The 20,970-nt window shown below is 39.2% G+C and overlaps 1 protein-coding gene across 2 annotated transcripts; it reads right to left on the reverse strand.

Annotated features, from left to right (window-relative positions):
- Nucleotides 1–7,723: 7,723 nt before the first annotated feature.
- Nucleotides 7,724–20,613, reverse strand: hmg20a (high mobility group 20A; the record flags this gene model as incomplete). 2 transcript variants are annotated; one of them, XM_079567413.1, is made up of 9 exons in its annotated part: nucleotides 20,535–20,613; nucleotides 16,529–16,603; nucleotides 16,173–16,382; nucleotides 14,290–14,422; nucleotides 14,179–14,216; nucleotides 9,915–9,987; nucleotides 9,572–9,787; nucleotides 8,079–8,211; nucleotides 7,724–7,940 (listed from the first exon to the last, which is right to left on the reverse strand). In XM_079567413.1, exons 2-9 carry the CDS (start codon nucleotides 16,592–16,594, stop codon nucleotides 7,937–7,939), a joined length of 873 nt encoding a protein of 290 aa, XP_079423539.1. In that variant the 5' UTR covers nucleotides 16,595–16,603; nucleotides 20,535–20,613. The 2 variants fall into 2 exon arrangements, with proteins under 2 accessions (XP_079423539.1, XP_079423540.1); XM_079567414.1 differs by lacking the exon at nucleotides 7,724–7,940 and having other exon boundaries at nucleotides 8,075–8,211.
- Between the last annotated feature and the right edge of the window lie 357 nt (nucleotides 20,614–20,970).

A 20,970-nucleotide genomic window follows, 5' to 3' on the forward strand; every position in this document is an offset into this window, starting at 1 on the left:
GTCACTTTTTCGTCCATTTTTCGACATTTTTTGTCAATTTTTTTTTCATTTTTCGTAATTTTTTTTTCACTTTTTGGTCAAATTTTGGTCCATTTTTTGTAAATTTTTTGTCATTTTTTTTCGTCAAATTTTTCTCGATTTTTTGTCAATTTTTTCTCAGTTTTTCGTCCATTTTTCTCACTTTTTTGTCACTTTTTCGTCCATGTTTTCGTCTAATTTGTTTCATTTTTTGTCAAATTATTGTCAATTTTTTGTAACTTTTTTGTCACTTTTTCGTCAATTTTCTCTCAATTTTTCATCAATTTTTTCTCACTTTTTCGTCAAATTTTTCTCACTTTTTTGTCACTTTTTCGTCCATTTTTTCGTCAAATTTGTTTCATTTTTTGTCAAATTTGTGTCCATTTTTTGTCACTTTTTTGTCACTTTTTCGTCAATTTTCTCTCAATTTTTCATCAAATTTTTCTCACTTTTTTTGTCAAATTTTTGTCATTTTTGTACATTTTTTGTCCCTTTAATGTCATTACAGTCCAGATATTTGTTTGTTTACTCATGTTATATTTGTTTGTTTACTCATGTTCTGTGCACAGCAATAAAAGGACAACGTAGCAGCATCACCGTGCGTAAAGTGAACGCCTACGTGCTTGGCAGAGGTCCGCTCAAGCATTTTTGTTTCACTTGTCCCTGCAGAAGAAGGAGGAGGAGAAGAAGAAGACGTTCAGGTATCGGTACCGAAAACTAAGTATCGTTAAAGCACCGGTATCGACATTTTTTTTTACAGTACCTACCCAGCCCTATTTGTGACCCAGCAGATGCCTGGGTGGTTAGCTTAGCGCCTGTACTTTCCATCCTGATGGCCTGTAGGACGCTCCAGGATCAATCCTTTTTCAGGTTTTCGGTAGGTTTTCATTGCTCATTGAACCGTGTCCATGGGTACATATACATTCCATTCCCATAACCTACCAGAAACCCTACAAACCCTGAAATGAAATTCATCTGAAGCATAGGAGCCACCAGGATGGAAAGTAAAGGTGCTAAGCTAACCACCCATACAGCTACCGGGTCACTTCTTTGTATAGTGTGAAGTTGTATAGTGAACCTTTAAGAAATGAAGGTAAAACAGAGTAATATTTCGTTTATTTTCAAAGGAAAGTTGTTGTTTTTGTCAGAAAAATGTTTGAATTTTAGCTTAATTTTGAATAAAACACTAATAAATACTGAATAATGTGAGTTTAGTTGATCACTTTGTTGAAATGTTGGCAGAATCCTCAAGGTAGGAGGTGCTCAGGGTGTCAATGAACAGCTCAAGGGGCACACGAGGCAGCAAAGGTGGGGAACCACTGCATTGTGATAGGATATTGTAATACCGGTCGTCAATGCTAGCGTCACAACAATTGCTTTACTATACTTTTATCGCAATAACAAAACAAAAAAAGTGTCAATGTCATGTTAATATGAATGATCAGAAAATTAAGACGGTAGTGAGCTGCAAAATGCGTAACCCAACCATCCTATTACCATCATATTACATCCTATTGCAATCCTATTACCATCCTACCATGCTATTACCATCCTATTACCATGCTATTACCATGATATTACCATCCTACCATGCTATTACCATGCTATTACCATGATATTACCATGCTATTACCATCCTATGACCATGCTATTACCATGATATTACCATCCTACCATCCTATTATCATCCTACCATGCTATTACCATGCTATTACCATCCTACCATGCTATTACCATCCTATGACCATGCTATTACCATGCTATTACCATCCTACCATGCTATTACCATCCTATTACCATGCTATTACCATCCTATTACCATGCTATTACCATCCTACCATGCTATTACCATCCTATTACCATCCTACCATGCTATTACCATGCTATTACCATCCTACCATGCTATTACCATCCTATTACCATGCTATTACCATCCTACCATGCTATTACCATCCTATTACCATGCTATTACCATCCTACCATGCTATTACCATCCTATTACCATGCTATTACCATCCTACCATGCTATTACCATCCTATTACCATGCTATTACCATCCTACCATGCTATTACCATCCTATTACCATCCTATTACCATGCTATTACCATGCTATTACCATCCTATTACCATGCTATTACCATCCTACCATGCTATTACCATCCTATTACCATGCTATTACCATGATATTACCATCATATTACCATCCTACCATCCTATTACCATCCTATTACCATCCTATTACCATGCTATTACCATCCTATTACCATGCTATTACCATCCTACCATGCTATTACCATCCTATTACCATGCTATTACCATAATATTACCATCATATTACCATCCTACCATCCTACCATCCTATTACCATCCTATTACCATGCTATTACCATCCTACCATGCTATTACCATCCTATTAACATCCCATTACCATGCTATTACCATGCTATTACCATGCTGTTACCATGCTATTACCATGCTATTATAAGACATAGAGCTATACTTTGGAATCACACCTGGCTTTGTTGCGACTGGGCGGGGATATTATAGAGCAAAGTTTGGCATGAATGGCTTAAATGTCTTCACCATTTTTCCAACATTCCCGACATACCTTCTCCCGGTGACAAAAGTCTGATTTTCCAGCTCTCGTGAAAAGCGAGAAAGAGGCGGCGACAGAGAGGAAGATGGTGACTCCAGTTTTCCAGTGACGCTTTCTCCCCTGTTACAGCTGAACAAACACAAGATGTCACTGGGTTTGTCATCGGGCTCTGGCAGAACACAACACAAGAGAAAAAATGCAGGTGTTTTGTGTCTGTCTTGTTAAAGTGATGGTCTGTAAGTTTAAATGTTTTACAGATTTGTTAGATTGCTTATAATTGACTGTATGGGCCTGGAATTTCACGTAACTTAAGTAATATTGAGTAATAATTGTTGATTTCAGCCATTAATCAGACTCCCCGGGCTATCACTTTGACCAATGAAACTTTCCTGTGAACCGGCCTATCAGGTCCAACCAGGAGGGGCGGGGGAGGAGCTTAGTCATTCACATTTGAAGGTTTGTTCTGGCTCTCCTCATTTTGAGTTACTTTTTGGTCGAATAAGGAGCGGGGGAACTTGATTGTTTACTTTCAAATTTCACTCTCAGACTAAATATAGATACAGACGGCATCTCGTCACAGAAGGGGGCGTGGCTTCGCCGCGGGGGAAAATAGAATCTTTAGAGAAACACAATTTTTCACTCTTTTCAGCCATTTTCTGGTGGAATATCAACTTATTTATCACATGTAAATAAAGTCAAGTGTAAATCGGGTCCATATGGATATTTTGTCTTAACAGATTGTTCAGTAGAAGTGAAAAAAAAACGGCAGTTGTAGCTCGCGCTAGCTAACCGTTAAAGTAGTTTTTGAATAATTAGAGAAAATTTACACTTTTTCAAAATTGTTTTCCCCCTTAACTGTTTTCAAAAATGACCATATATGGGCGATTCCGGAGATGCCATCTGTATCTGTCTCTGGAATCGCCCATATATGGTCATGTTTGAAAACAGTTAAGGGGGAAAACAATTTTGAAAAAATCTAAACTTTCTCTAATTATTCAAAAACTACTTTAACAAATGCTGAAATATGAATTTAGTTTTTTACTAAATAAAGAAACAAAGACATGGAGAGGAGCAAAGTGGTTCAACAGCCCATAGATACATGAATAACGGAGAATGCTAACATAATGCTACATGTTAGCATCGGGCTAATGTTAACGGGTAGCTAGCACTAGCTACAACTGCCGGTTACAGAACAATCTGCTGTGAGAAAATATCCAAATGGGCCCGATTTACAATGGACTTTATTTGTATGTGATAAATAAGTTCATATTCCACCAGAAAATGGCTAAAAAGAGTGTGTTTCCCAAAAGATTCTATTCTATGACGAGATGCCGTCTGTCTCTATCACTTTAACTCACTTTAACTGTTTGTGTTTGTTTTCAGTGCACCCACACATTCAAAGGTGACGACTTTACATGAAAAGCACTTAGTACACGGAGATATTTTAAGCTACATGCGTGTACTTCACTGAACGACATCTCTGAAATGTACCTTTGAACTCCAAGCTGTATCCAGGAAGGCCTTCTCGCTCTTCTCCCTGGAGAGTTAGTTGGATGTATGTTTTTTCACTTAAGGATGTTTTCAAATGCCAGATGCCGAGGACCTGAACCGTGCACCTCCACTGACCCACGCCTGAGGAATGCCACTTTAACCCCCGGACAAACACACTGGGCTTCTTGTGCCGTGGCTGTGGACAGGGTTGGGACTTAAGTTGCAAAGTATGAGCGTGAAGATTTCTGAGTTTCTGCAAAGCATTGTGTCCAGGTTTTTCAATGAACTGTCAGTGTTTGTGTTCTTCAGGGACAGTGATTCAAGTTTCCCGGAAAGCCCTGAGTCATGAAGCCTTTTGGACAGAATGAGTTGGAGGTTTGTGTGTTGGTTTCACTGTGCTGCGTCTTTGGTTCTGTCTGCAGAAAAGGCTCTCATTTCTCTTTCGTTTACAGGTTTGATCCTGAACTTCCCGGATGCGTTCATGTAGTGTTTCTGAGCAAAGATGGACGGCACTTGTACAAATCAGACTCCTCTCGTGGAAGGTTTAAAAAGCCTAAAAAAAACACGCCTAAACCGAATGCATTCTCTCCTCTTTTTTGTCAATTTTTTGTCAATTTTTTGTCACATTTTCATCAAAATTTTCTCACTTTTTCGGCCATTTTTTCTCACTTTTTTGTCAATTTTTTTTCACTTTTTTGTCAATTTTTTTCTCACTTTTTTGTCAATTTTTTGTCAATTTTTTGGAGCTATAGAGGAGAGAGGGAGAGGCTAAATGCTAACGCCGTCTGCGCTGTGTTTACGTGACTGAAGATCAGACAGGTCCTAAAGAACTCGTCACAGCTCAGGTAAGAACATATCTCAGTATGGAAAAACGCTGGCCTGTTCCTTTAACATATACATGTTTTTACCAAAATGATTTGAATCGAGGAAAGCAGGGCAGAAGCCATTGGTTGATTGCACGCTTGTCCTATATCGAGCAAATGACAATATGGCCCACACGTCCCCACTAACAAGGTTAAAATTGACTGGGCCGATCATTTGAATCGATTTGAACACAGAAAAGGCATTACAGAGATCAATCGTTATTGCATTGCATGAAAACTGGACTGAACAGTTAATAATGTGACCTACTTGTGCACAGCTCCAGTCTCTGTCCTCCCTGAACAAAAGACGGTTGTTTGGCAGAGACAGGACCCGCATGTCGGCCTCTTTCACAAATATGGGCAAAGAAAGCTGGAGACATGTTCTTACAGCAACAAACTACGTGTCTGTCGGCTCAAAAACAAACTCCACTGTCTTTGAATTACAAAGTTTGACAGATTTTCACATTTGTTTTGCCGTTAACAAACACTCAGTAAAGCCATTCAGAGCAGGACACTTTTGTTCATAGATTTTGGTGTTTATAATATAATGCCGTGGTGACAAACCTTTTTGGGTCGTCAGGGCATGTCACAGGCTGAATACATCACGAATATTCAAATACTGATTCAAGAACATTTCAAATATGTAATAGTATATATAGTAGTATATAATAGTAATTTAGGAACAGTGTGCTAGGGCATTGTTTATTGTTGATTCGATTAAGACACTGTACAACTACACTTCTAACTTATTTGCCTTTTCAACGGTCGGGGGTGATGAGATTCTGAGCCCAAGTGGTTTCTGAGTAATATAATTTACATAAGATCATTTATGAATTGAGAATTGCCTCAAGGTTCGGATTCAAATCCCAGGGGCCTGGATGTGGCCCGCTGGCCGCATGTTTGGAATCCCTGATTTCATGTAACCAGTCAAATCAAGGAAATCTAAGTCCCTTGTACAAAAGACCGAGGTCAGCGCTCGGCTATATCGATATATAAACAGTGAAATACAGTTTTGTTTATAAGTATTTACTTATTTGAAGAAATCGGTCTATGGGGCACGTTTTTATTACACTTAAGGGGAGACACTACAGGCAAAATTAAATGTTTTCAGTTTTCAGGTTTTGGGTCAAATTGGTCTCTGAACATACAAGCTTTCACCGGGAAACAGAAAATATGCCTAATCTTCACAATAACATGTTTAAATATTGCGCTGATTCAATGTTCCCCCATAGACTTATATGGGAGAATGCAATTTCAAGGGCCTTTTTCTCAAAACACATTTTTCTGTCATTGTGGCGACACTATGTCCACGTCAGTCGGACCTAAAGACTTCACATTTTCCAGCCTCGGACTGAACAATATTTGGAAGATTTTTTCAGAGGGTTTTTTTATTATTTAATCCCTTAAGCCCCATTTATTGAGTTTTGAATGTCAAAAAATAAGGCGGAAATTAAATTTTTACACATTTTTCCACTAAAAAACAGCTTATTTTAAAACTAAACAAGAAATCCAAAATCCCCTCTGAGAAAGTCTCGGTAGCTCATTCATAAATTAAATTAAACCATAAATTTGAATGTAGCTCTATCCATTATTCAGATTTTGTCGCAGAAAAGATGGAAAATTTGGGGCATTTTTAGGCATAAAACACCTTGTTCTTATGAAAAGATAAAATGACAGAAAACTTGCCATGTATTTTTTTCTCACATTTATGCCAGTGATTGACAGCAAGTTTTTAATTGATATCTGTAAATATACATTTTTTCCCCATTCACCTGCAGTGTCTCGCCTTAAATTAACAAAAAAGATCTCATTGCACCAGTGTTAATTTCATCAACTAAAATATTTAGTCTTAATTTTAGTCAAAGTGATATTTTTGACGACTAAAATTGGACTAAAACTAAATGAAAAGTTTCTCATGAGACTAAAACTATGACTAAAATGTCCAGATGTTTTAGTCGACTAAAATAAGACTAAATAAAAATGAAAAGGAGAGACTGAAATCATCCAAACTTCTACTGATCGTCTGAAAGAGCCTCAGATCATGTAAATTCACTGCCAAATGAACAGGTCTGAGCTTTGTTCATGTGGAGCAGCTCCATTAAATCGAGGACCTGGATTAAATGTGATTATAATGAATATTATAAATATAAGTCGACTAAATTAGTCTTAATTTTAGTCGACTAAAACTAGACTAACATTTAAAAGATTTTTTTTTGACTAAATCTTGACTAAAATTAAATTACATTTTAGTCAAAAGAACCGAAAACAAAAATAGAGAACAAAATAAATAGTAATTCACAGTGATTATGAGTGATTCTTAACCAGGAAGTAGCACCGTGTCCTGGCAGAGGAAAATACTCTAAATGTTACCAGTCCGGGTCACTGCTGTCTGATATAAACTCAACCCTGTGACAAATGTGGATGCTGCGAATGTGCTACTGAGGGGAGGAAAATATTTCAGAAACTTCCACAGAGTTTTGGCAGCATCTGGTGGGGGATCGTGTGTATATTCTTTCTAAAAGACAAATCAATGTCATTTTCACAACAAACACATCCTGGGAAAACCTTGAAAGATGACAAATAAAAGACAATTTCAAATGGAAAAACGATGTGGCAAACTTGTTTATTGAACACAAAAACGTCCTCACAGACACTGAGGCACAAACTGTCAAACATGTTCCTCGCACACGGCAGACACAAACACTTTGACACGTCGTAACAGTTCAGAAAACATCATGAAGGCGTTTACAACAAAACCATGAAGTCACCTGTGCATTTCAGCACTCGAGCACAACGACGGCAAACAGCGTAAAAAACGGTACAAAATAAATAAGATAATGCAAAGTCACCTTCATCTACGTAAAACTCACAGAACAATAAAAGACGGGCTCGACTGAGATGAAAAGTGTGGGTTTTAGTGAGACAGGGCCAATGTTGTAAATGGTGAACCGTGTTGTTAGTGTTGAATTATCTGGAAGGAAAAGAAAGGAAAGACACTGTACATATTTAAAGAAATGAAAACTGACACTAATATCCTGCATTTGGAGGTTCATTGAACAGTTCCAAACTAAAATGACGTCACACTGGATGTCTCCATGAGTGGGCTCACCTGTCCAGGCGGTTGACCACGTCTCGGACTGTGTTGATGAGGTTCTCGTGGTCCTGTGGGCTGCTCAAGATGATGCTGTGCAGTTTCTTCATGTACGAGTCGATGGATTCAACAGTCGGGGTCTCTCCACTTCCTACAAGACAGAGCATCACCTTTTTAATAGTTTACTGAAAATAGGCTCTGTGGACGGAATGCTTTTGACTAACTTCCTGTGAGTACGGTAACGAGTACTTCCTGTCCAGTTTGTGGTTGTGAATGAAAATAAAATAAGACTTAAAAAAAAAACAGAAGAAAACTTAAAGGGGCTAGATGCAAGTTAGCCATTTTATACTCATGACTGCCACCTCAGGTCATACGTGTAACTGCAGCTTCTATATTAAGCTCGTGCATGACGGCACTTTGGATCCGAAATGAACACCTTTGTGAGTGACAGTGCAGGATTTTAGAGGCAGTTGTGGTGAACAGGTCTGAGCTCATTCTACACATGAAGACATGGAGGAACATGTAGGGGGAGGAAAATGCTTCATTTAAACATTTAAACTCTGTATAGTCCCCTTAAAGTGAATCTTTGTAAGAAGCCCTTAGTGTTAATTAGCGTTTTTACAATAAAAATACAAAATTTTCATGTCATTTTTGCTCCATTTGAGTCTGCGTTTACTAGCGATTAAAACGATTACTAAAATAGTTGTCGACTATTTCAATAATTGATTAGTTGTCGATTAAACGATGACTTGTTTCAGCCGTAGCCCCCACAGTGCTCTGATCAACCACTTTAGCAGCCGGTTTTGGACGGTGAATGTGGGCAATATTACAGGTTTAGTTCCACATTAAAGAGGGGGTATTGTGCTTTTGTCAGTCCCATAGCACCAGTCTATATCACACTACAATGATGACAAACCTTCTGTTGGTCTGTAAATGCAGTAAATTAGAATAACTGCCTTGTATAAAATGTCTCTCTCAAAATGGCTGTAGTGAATGTCTTGAAATAGGCCTCTGTCTCTTTAAGAACCTCTGAGCCTTTAGACACGCCCCCTCCACACGCTGTCTGTGGCATCAGTGGGGAGGGGGTTCTGCTGAGGAGCAGTGGTCGGTTACTCGGCTGGTGACGAAAGCTCGGAGGCGTCTCCAGGAGGTGGGGGCGTTCCTAGGAGGACTCAGGCAAACCTATCCCTAAAATGGCCGCCGTCAGAGTTTTTACAGGTTACTCAGAAATACGTGAATGTGCCAAGGCAACACTTCAGGCATGTTTTTAATGAGGGAGTGACATAATAACATGATGGAAAGCTTGAAAAAGTCCATTTTGCATAATACCCCCCCCTTTAAGTAAAGCAAAGTGAGACTTTTTACATAACTATAGCCTTTTCTAACTAACAAAATGTAAGATAGTGCTCAAGATGTGTCTGAAATGCTCACCAAAAACCTGGAATAAATCACTGTGCCTCCCATTTAACAAGTTTGACAGGCAAAGTAGCAAAAGCGTGACTGGCGCTGACCTGGCAGTGGCACAGAGGAGAAGCTGGACGCCAGCGCCTGTCTCAGTGTCTCCAGATGCTGCTGCAGGAGACCGTTTCTCCCCCTCTCCTGCATCACGTCCCCCTCCAGCCGCTCCACAGCGCCCCTCATGCTCTCCACGTGCTTCTGCAGCGCCGCGTTCCGCTCCTCGTACTCCATGTTGGTCTTACGCAACTGCCTCAGCTCGGCCTCCCGGGCTAAACACGGGGAGAAGGACATGTTTCAACTATTCTGGGAAAAGCAAAGTGGCGTCGGACAGATTCCTCAGAGTGTTTTGAAGAGCTCTTGGACAAATGGAGGTTTAAAAATAATGGCACTCTTTACCTTTGCTGTGGTTGAGGAACTCCTCCGTGAAGATGGGGATGTCAAACACAGTCCTGTCCTTACATTCTTCCTTCTGTTGAAATAAAACAGCAGTATGTAGAAAGGACCTCACACGAAAACAAGGTGGTACTTGGGGTTCACCAGGTGGCACTCAGGATCATCTGCAACTTTAGACTTTCTTCATTTTGAGATTTTTAGCCAGTTTTCTTGCTTAACATCTTAGCTTTAATGTCAGAGTTAAAAAAAACAAAAACAACAACAACGCTGCAAAAAGTATTTAACTAGATCAGTAGAAACATCTCAATTTGAGCAAAATAATCTAAATGTTAGTTGTTTTGACTAGTTAAGAAGTTCTTGGGAATTTGTCCTAGATTATTTCACTTGTTCTGAGATGTTTCTGACTCATTTCGATACATTTCGTCCTTATTTCAGGTCATTTTCTTTGCCAATGGGGTAAGAAAATTGGTCTTATCTCATTGGCAATTTTACTTTCTTATTTTAAGCGAGATTTACCCTAGAACTGGTCTGAAATGTCCTCAAACAAGCAAAGCAAACTTGGTCCGATCAGGAAAAGTGTCTAAATGAGTGAAAACCGCTCAAAACAAGAAACATTTCCTCAATTCAAGTCATTTAAGCCAATGCTTGATATTGACTTTTTGCAGTGAAAACTCGCAACCTCTGCTTCGCTTAATTGATGATGTTTTGCCTGCTGAGATTTCTGGAAAATAACTAAAACCTTGAGCCGCACGGACCAGTTTTCCCCACGCATATTGATTCACAAATGTTGCCAGATTTGGTTTCCACTTGTAGCACGAAAGGCGACCGAGATGACGCTGTGATCCAAATACACCGATTTCACTTCTGGGAGACGGCCATAGCCATGGTTGTAGCTGCAGCTAAAGACGGGAAAATACACAGGTGCCTGCATTGACGTCACGCCTTTCGGACCCGAGGTTTTCTTTACACTGAGGCAACAACAGCTCCACTTTAGAAGAAACTTTTCAATCTTGTACTCAACAAGATTTTGAAGGACTATTTATTGATCATCACATCATATTGAATTCCCTTTGGTAAATCGTTTGTAACCTCAACAAAATAAAGTCATACATTTAAACCTTGCTCTATCTATTATTCAGATTTTGTTGTTGAAAATATAAGCAATTGTGGCCGTTTTTATCCATAAATGCCACTTGCAACACATTTATTTCTCATCTTTACAGCTCAAATTGCGTTCCCTAATTCTCTAGTCTACAGCCTCTCCTTATATCAGATTTTTTAGTTGCATTTAAGTAAAAAAACATTCTCTGGTTTAGACATGGCTTACACCCAGTTAGGAAACAATATACATTTTTGATCCTTGAACCAGAATTGGTTCATTTCTGATTCAATTTGCTCTAAGGCTGGTGATACTTAGAAACTTGTATCTTATGCTTTAACACATGTGCTACTTGAACAATTATGATTATGAATATAGTTTTCTAACCCACAAAGATACAAACACATGGAGAGGAAAGTAGTTCAACAGCCCATAATGACATAAATAACGGTGAATGCCAACATGAGGCATCATGCTATATGCTAACCCTAGCGATGACTGACGTTTTTTTTTGCTTCTACTGAACAATCTGCTGTGAAGAAAACATCCATATGGGCCCGATTTGGACTTTACTGTATTTGTGTGCGATAAATAAGTTTATATCCTGCCAGAAAATTGCTAAAAAGAATGAAAAATTGTGTTTCCCATACCTCCTCCCCCCTCTACGAGACCACGCCCCCTTGTATGAAGCAATGCCGCCTGTATCTATTGGATTTTTAAACTCTCTCTTATCTACTTTATGCTTCTAATTGGAAATAATGACAAACGGAGATGGCTAATTTGCGCAAAGATTGTAATAAATCTTCTGTATCTGCTCTACAACAGGCTCGGTGCTTCGTCATGAGCCACATCGCACAAACTGGCATCACATCGCTGGTTTCACATCGTTCTGGACAAACGGCTGCCAACTTCTGCTGTCCTTAGCCTTAAAGTTTACTCGTGCTCAAATCGCAACTCTATTCCTCATTTAACTAGGCTTGGGGCCGGCACCGAACCAGCAAACCAGCGCGTGCTCCCCTGTGGCTCTGCTCAAATATTGTGCCGCGCCGCCTGACTGACGGCGAGCCCCGGCCGTTCATCTCGCTCCCTCGTCGTGGGCGGGTAATGGGTTTTACACCTGGCCACGGGGGAAATCCAGATAAAGCTTTTAAAAAATGAGGAGGCACGGGGTAATTTCATCATCTGCCCGGCCGAGACATCAAAGAAGGCGACGCGATGGCTCACAATGTATTTGCTGTAAAAAATGGCTACGACAACAGCGCCTGGCTTGTGTATTGCCTCCCGCGAGGAAAGCATCATCCGTCCTCATTTCTTGTCATAATAACGTTCGGGGAAGAAGGATCATTTGGCTCGGTGGCTTTGAGGGGGAAAACATTGGCACTTTCAGCAGGAGGAAAGTGAACTGGAACTTTTGGGTGGCAAACTTACGAGGAGACAGAACCAAAGTGAAATATTTATGAACCAAGGACTGACACAAAGTTCATCGTGGAGCCAAAGAAAAAGCGTTTTAAGAAATCCTTTCCTTTTAGTGCGAGGGAAATTCTAGTACTGCTTTTTTTTTTTACTCAATCATTGTTCATTTTCTTCTTCTTCATCAGTTGATCACTACACTATTTTGCAGTCGCAGTGGATAAACAATCACGTAAGCACTATTTGTATAAAATGTCAGCTTAAAGGCCCTAAACCTGATTTTTAGTAGAACAAAATTTGATCTGTCCACCTTCAGTCTATGGTAAACTGTGTAGAAAATAACACTGTGCACCTAATTATAAAGCATTCCCATCGATTTTGTTAACTCGCAGGCTAGTTAGTATTTCTGTGACAGTGACCCTGCAAACTGTGAAAAGTGCTTATGAGGTCATCCTTGTGAAGAACGTGGCAGCATGGGGAAACGGGAAACTTTTCTGCAAAAATATTGTGGAGCGTTTCACCAAAAACTAGAGCTGAATGAGATTTTGTCTAGAAATTTGGTATTTTTATTTAAATTTATGCAGTAAAAGTAGTTAATGGGCGGCACAGTAGCACAACGATTAGCGCTCGTGCTTCACAGCTAGAAGGACCGGGTTCGACTCCCGCCTGGACGGGGCTCTTCTGTGTGGAGTTTGCATGTTCTCCCCGTGTCTGCGTAGGTCTGGGCTCATTCTACAATTTAGGACAGTGGTTCTCAACCTTTTGGAGCCGCGACCCCCATTTTAACAGTAAAAGGGATTCGTGACCCCCGCTCGGGTCACACCGTGAGAAATAGAAATAGTAGCCAACATAATTCTTAACCTCTTAACTCCCGCCTGAACCGAGAGGAACTTTTTGTAATTTTTTTGTCATTTTTCGTCCGATTTTTGTCATTTTTTTGTAATTTTATTGTCAAATTTTTATCACATTTTTGTAATGTTTTTGTAACATTCTGTCATTTTTTTGACATTTTTTGTCACATTTTCTCACATTTTTGTCATTTTTTTGTCAATTTCTTGTGACATTTTTGCCACTTTTTCATCAATGTTTTCTCACTTTTTTGTCACATTTCCATCATTGTTTTCGACTCAGTTTTGCTGCTTTTTTCCAGAAGCTTTTGGATTGGGGTAAAGCCAAACTGGAGAAAATGTGCTCGGTTCAGGTGGGAGTTAAGGGGTTGAGAAAAAAAAATGGCTAAAATGAAATTCATCAAACTACAAACAAATAATGTCACTCTGGTAAAATAGCAAACACATGCTACAACAAAATATCAGATTATATGCTAAGGAAAATATGGCTATTTTATCTAAATGATCTGGCGACCCCCCAAATTTGTCTCACGACCCCCAGGTTGAGAACCACTGCCTTAGGACATTGTTGAAACATGTAGGGGGAGGAAAAGACTTAATTTTAGCATTTTTAAACTCTGTATAGTTCCTTTAAGTTCGGGAGCAGGACCCCACCTCATGTACCCCCTCTCTGGTTTCTGTCCGATAAATCCTTCAAGGTCCCGCCCCTCCCTACCACCCATAATTCACATTTTTTTTGTTCTTTCTAAAAGCCAGAGAGCTCGTCGTCTCCTCGGAAGCCCCAAAATGGCTCAAAAATCAACCTCAGTCGTCATCTTTGCTTGTTTTCATTTTGAGGTTGTGGTCCTTGTGAGTGAACACATTTTAAACAATGACTTTGACACGAGACATAGAACAGTAAAGTACAAACCTCGTGAAGAGCCTCGTTAGCTGCCTGGTGTCCGACCTCTGGGAAGATGAAACAAAATGATCGCACATTAATAGCTTTGCACGACACGACGAGATCTTTCTTCAGTCTCACCTCCCCTGTGTCGCTTGCCCTTCTGCTTCTCTTGGACTTTCCTGGTGAAATGTTTGTAGGCTTCAGTCTTCTGGTACTTCTCCAGCTCCCGCATGTAACGCTCTTTGTCCTTCTCTGCCTCATCCAGGTACCGCTGTCCAAAGACAAAACACACAACGACATGTTAGACTGTGCATCGCACCTCTGCTCTTCACTCAGGAGGGTCTGGCAGGCGCCGACACGCTCAGATCCCACGTGCTTCACCTCCACCCACGTCTCCGTATGATATGTTCATGAAATTTACTTGTTGAAAACGGTGCAAGACACTAGGGAGGCACCGATACTGCTTTTTCTAAAACCGATACGAGTACGAGTCCTTTGATTTAAGTACTCGCCGATACCGAATACCGATACGAGTACAAGGCATTTTCTTCAACATTCTTACTTTTTTCACAGCAGATTGGTTTGTAATTAGTTAATTTACTCATGTACATTTCCTTAAGTAAAGTAGGCGACACATTTCAGAGCAGTTATATTAGAATTGTGCTGATGCCATTTATTATTTATTTTTATTCAATATAATTTTTTATTTTTATGTCTCTGTCCATCATAGACAGAAAAGCCCATGTCCTAAAGCTCCCAATGCCTGAGCTTTATTCATTTATGTGTTTTTATTTAACAATAGTATTGAGATGTTACTTAAATGGTCTCTTTTCGTCTTTACTTCAGCTCCTGTAGATTTTCTCGTGTGTTTGTAGTAACTTAGCGAGAAGCTACAGCGTTTTCATTGTTCTGCTGCAGCTCATTTTCCCTCAATATAAACATGCTGTATGTCTTTAATTTGGATTTTCTGAGGACTTTTTAGTCGCTGGGTTAGTTTTTCAGATGAATAAACCCCTGGGCTTAAAACGGCGTCAGAATGGCCTAAACTGTTAGCCGCGAGTTAGCATCGTTAGCCTGTATGTTGTAAACACTGCAGACGCTGCAGCACTAACAACATTAAGCTCTGGTTAAATCCAGCTCAGACTCTGGTTTAGAGTAATAAAGTCAGCTCTATGTGGATTATTGGATTTACACTAAACAATTCTGCAGTTTGTTGCTTCTTCTCTCCTCAGTTGAGAGGTATCGGTTTCTGGTATCGGGACCTCATGAATGAGTACGAGTATGAGTACAAGCATGTGGTATCGGTATCGGTGCATCCCAACAAGACACACTGTTTGAAATGGAGTAATTTTGTTGATGGAACATGTTTCAAAACGCTATAATCAAACAAACAAAAAAACAGATATTAAATGGCTAAGAATTTTCACATCCTAATTTCAGGTATTTTTGGAGTTTGAAAATGTGTTCACAATTGTAAGGCAGATTGTTCATCGTTCCAATATTCATTTAAAAATATGTTTTACAACTAAAGTCTAAAACAGCCTAAAAAAAAATTTGAATTTCAGAATAAAATCAGCTCCAAACTGGCGCTAACCTGTCTTATGTAAACAACACGGCAAAACAGAACAAGAAGTTTCACAATTGAAGAGGAAAACTATGACTATGTGATGTGTAGTAAATGGTGAGCTTGATCTGTCTTTTGTACATGTAAATGCACGAGTATTTCTTTGTGTTCATGTTTGTTATTGCGTAAAACCCTGAGAAATGTTATCAAAATACGTGCCAAAACCCTTCAGTTGTCGGTATGAGCTGCGGGAAAGTTCAGGCACAAGTCAGGAATGGTAAAAGTAAAAAAAAGTGGTTTGTTATGGGTTTTAAAAGTATGTTAGTTACTTTGAATGGGCTCTGGATGATTTGTTAAATTGACCAAACTGACAGTAAACAGAAAAAAAAATCCAAAAGCTATCCGAGCAATAATAGTAATAGTAAAGCCAAACTCCGCTCTCTTTAATCACACCGACCTGCTTCTCGTCGGGCGGCAGCTTGCTCCACTCGTTGCCTAACATGCGAGTGATCTCTGGGAAGGGCACGTCAGGCCGCTCGGCCCGGAGCTGCTCGCGCCTGTCGTTCATGAAGCGCACGTATCCGGTCAGGGGGGCTTTGGGCGCGTTGCTGTCCTTCATCGGCTTCTTCCTCTTTCTCCCCTTGGTCCAGCTGCCACGCCGGGGCTTCTGAAAAATGCAAGTGTTTTGACATTTTAGGAAATCGCTCTCCACTGCTGGGACGCACTTGTGAAGAGCAAAGAAGCGGAAAAAAGTGAAAAATGTGTCATCTGATATTTTCGTCTTCATGTCTCTCTCTTTTTCTTTTTTTTTACCTCGTCTCCATTTCTCTGAGAGTTGTTATCGGCATTGGCCCCGGGAGAAGCCGTCTGCTCATCCATGACTCCAAACTGCAGCAAAGAAAAAGAGGTCAAATGGTATTTGTATGCTGAATGGAATACAACGCTGTTATATAATCAAGAAAGTGTGCAAGAAGGAAGAAGATCTGCAAATACAGGTCTGGTTTATGTGGACATGGTGACCGAGATGCTCCAACACATTTAGTACATTTATTATTAGGTCACCTCACAATAGGGGTGGGCAAACTAGGCGACACTTACAAATACCTTTAGACTGTCTCGATAAATTAGATTTCAAGCCAGCAAAGGACTTTACCAAAGTGCATGTCACTCTACCATTAGAAAGTAGAAATTATGTTCATTATTCTTTACCTGTAGTTTGTGCAACTTTCTACTCATCATTAACAATATACTCGATATTAAAGATGCCTGATTTTTGTATTACATACAATGAAAGAGGAGACCACTAAATTAAAATGTGTGGTCCAAACTCATTCCTAACTTTCCTAACATATAGGTAGGCACCCGACTGTTTTCAGGCAGGCATTTATAGGCACATTTCGCAACTTGAAGGGCCACTTTTCACGGTCACTTTCTCAGAAATGCTGGGAAATTAGCCTGCAAGTCCAAGAAATGTGTACAAATCTGTCTGTGGACAGCAACCTGCCCTGGCACTACGGATGAAAATTGCCATTTGTGGCTAACTCTGGCATATGTACATGTGGACCTTGAGGACTCATGTTGATTCACATGCACTGTCCCATTTAAAAAAAAGAAATGCTTTAGAATTAGATGCACAGTGTTTTTTGTTTTTTTTCCAAAAATGTCTAAGTTTGCAATATATTAAAGCACTACAAAGTAACTCATGCCCCTAAAGCCCATAAGCGCCACTGCAGGTGTCGTAGCATGTTACGTTTTTTTACTCATCGAAGTAAATACTACGTTGACAGAAAAGACAAAGGGAGAGAGGGATATTGAACATCCAATTACACAATGAAGATAATTTTCTTCACTCAAACCTGGCTGTAAATACTGTTTAAGTGGTGCTAGCTCACAGTTAGCTTTGCTCGTTAGCTTCTTCTTCGTGATTCCATACGAGCGATCGCTGTTATTGTTTACTTCCGCAATTTTCGCCGGATGTTTTGGTGAATGGTCGGCAACAGCTGATGCATACAGGCCTCTAACTCGGTTTTATAATATGATAGATCTGTTACAGCGCAAGAGAAGCAATGCACTGTTTATGGACATTGTTTTTGCTGATTATAGAATTTTAATAAAATGTTTATCAAATATGAAAATGTAAAATGCCGACCACGGCCAACGGATGTGACGACATCGCGATCGCTCGTATTAGTGTGTAGGTTAGTGCTAGATCGTCTGCTCCGGAGGGACGGTCTACTGTGAAAACGTGAGATATCATGACACAAATTAAGGTTAGGGCCAGGGAAATGGTTAACCTCTTAACTCCCGCCTGAACCGAGAGGATCTTTTTCCTCACGTCATCAGATTTTTTTCCCAACATTTTTTGGTTGGGTATTCAACTCATTTTTGTAACTTTTTTGTAATTTTTTTTATCACATTATTGTCATTTTTTCGTCAATTTTTTCGTCAATTTTTAATCAATTTTTTGTCACTTTTTTGTCACATTTTTGAAATTTTTTTGTCAATTTTTCGTCCATTTTTAATCAATTTTTAATCATTTTTTGTCACATTTTTTACATTTTTGGTCCATTTTTTATCAATTTTTTGTCCAATTTTTGTGACATTTTTGCCACTTTTTCATAAATTTTTCGTCACTTTTTTGTCAATGTTTACTCACTTTTTTTGTCACATTTCCACATTTTCACAGCTTTTTTCCAGAAGCTTTTGGACTGGGGTGAAGCCAAACTGGAGAAAATGTGCTCGGTTCAGGTGGGAGTTAAGGGGTCAACCTTACGGATTAGGGTTCGGATTAGGATTATTTGTATTTTTAGACAAACCAACTCATAGATCTATACAAACAGCAGACCGTCCCTCCGGAGCAGACGATCTAGCGCTAACCTAGTGTGTATTGGTGCCTCCGACCCGGAGCAGGAAAAAGCAGGAAGTGTGGTTTTCTGTCCAGAGACACCGGAGGAGATGAAAGACCCCCAATCATTAACACTTGTATTACCCGCAGAGGGGCTACGAAAAGAGTTTATTAAGGTTAACGAGCTACTTAGTACTGCTTTAAAAGAGGACAAAATGTCTTTCCAATTTAACTGAAAAAGTGCCTTTAAAGTAATTTTACATATATTCCATACAATGATTGTGATATAATAAAAGAAAATGATGCTCTGACCACCTCAAGTAAAAAAAAAAAGAAATCTCTAGTTCCTTGATAAAGTGGGAAAAAATAGATAAACAAGTGTTAATATCAACTACTTTCGTAACTAATTTTCAGTCAGAACAATAGAGAGCAAACTTTCCCAGCGCTCCTCCCAGATTTGGACGGTCATGTTTCCTCTGATAGAAACGCCACAATTGTTATAAATCCTGATTAGCCAAGTAAATGACAGTCACGAATGTCAATGCAGCATTCAACAGACTGTAACAAAGCTATTGCGGCTTCATGGGTGAGCTATACGTTCGTAGAAAGGCTGTGTGTAACAAGAAAAACAAACGGTGGATGATGAAAATAGCAAGACTAATGTTGTGTGAGAAGCTAGAACCCTGGCTTAACCTTTTGAAACAATGCGTCTGTGTATCCAGGAAGAGATTTTAAAACAAGAACAGGAAGAGATGGATATAGCCATGATCCAACATTGATAGTATAATTATTTCAAGGCAAATATCAACGGATTCCACTCATGTTTTCATAACAATCTGTCATGTGCTTTACAAAAAAACAACTTTTTTCCTCTATGTACTTTGAATCATTTCCATCAATAGAGTTCGGGAATGTGACGTCATATCGCTAAGCATTATGGGATTAGCAGCAATTGTAAACTAATGTAGATTTTAAAGTTAAAATACTGGAATTATTGTTCACATTAAAACACTTGGACACCACAGTGTGTTATTTACCAGCAGTAACTCTGCAGCTAACGGAGCTGTTCCACGGCTTTTTTCTCAATTTTTTTTTACTGTTTTTAGCTAATGTTAGTCTATGGAAATGTATGCTAACAGCTGCAAAGATGGCGGATCTCCATGGTAACTGTGGCCTTTCCCGAACTCTATAGCTTTTGACCATAGACACACACACAGTGCTGTGTGATACTGGCAGAGGTTGACCGACATGAACATTATGTTACTGCGCCCTCTACAGGATAAAAAGCAAATATGACAAGAATCTAATCATCATTTTACATAGTTTTATATATTATGGAAGAAGATTTAGAACAAATATTGATCATACAGGTTTGAATGCAAGAGATAATAATATTAACTATGTAAGCATGACGAAATGAAAGAAACTGCAATGCATTTTGTTTGGTTAAATATATATATATATGGAAAAAAAAATCTGCCTCGAGTTAAGCATCAAAATATAAAATTCAGATCATAAAAAATAATAATAATAAAAATAAATAAATAAGAGGAGTCGTGAAAATTCGTGTCATTTCTGCTCGGGAAAAAAAGATGCCTTTTGGTTGGATTAGCATCTTGCCAGCTGCAACATGCTAATCCAAGGCTAGCGGGTTGCTTATACTGTCACAATACGCATAAATCAAGCAAAAGGTGAACGCTACAACAAAACAAAGCCGTTCAAACATGAGCCTTTGCAACATGACATTAGGATCAGTGAAATAAGCGCAGGTCTGGAGCATCATCGTGAATGCTAACGTAGCTTCATGCTAACTATGGGTCAAGCTAATGTTGTCAACACAATCAAAGCGTTCACGGCAGGAAACCCCGATTTCGGCTCAATCGCGCGACTTTAAACGGCGTCAGCTTTGGCCTTCGTGTCATTTTGTGTTTGGCGTAATGTGAAAAGTCCGAATGTCAGAAAACGTAGCGTTACCTTTGATGATGTGAGCGTCTCTTCCCAATCAAAACAATGCAAGTGGCTTCTTCCTCACTGTCGCTGCGCACCAGAGCGCTCATAAACGACAGGAAACAAGCCTTGGACGTATGGACTGTTTCTTTTTGATGTAATGTGCTAATCTAATGTCCAACTATCTGGTAAAATCAACATCTATGCAGCCGATTTGACATTTGCTTTTTACTTCAAATGAGACTGGCTTCTTCGTGTAAATGTTAGCGCTGCTGTCAAACATGTTTGGGGTTAGAGCTCCCCCTACTGTTTCGGGTAAGTACATGTACCACGTAAAATAAATGAAGAATAAATCGGCTATATTATTATTATTATTATTATTATTATTATTATCATCATTATCATTATTATTATTATTATTATTATTATTATTATTATTATTATTATTATCATTATTATCATT

Source organism: Gobius niger, assembly GCF_951799975.1.
Source record: "Gobius niger genome assembly, chromosome: 12".
In the NCBI taxonomy this organism is placed as follows: Eukaryota; Metazoa; Chordata; class Actinopteri; order Gobiiformes; family Gobiidae; genus Gobius; species Gobius niger.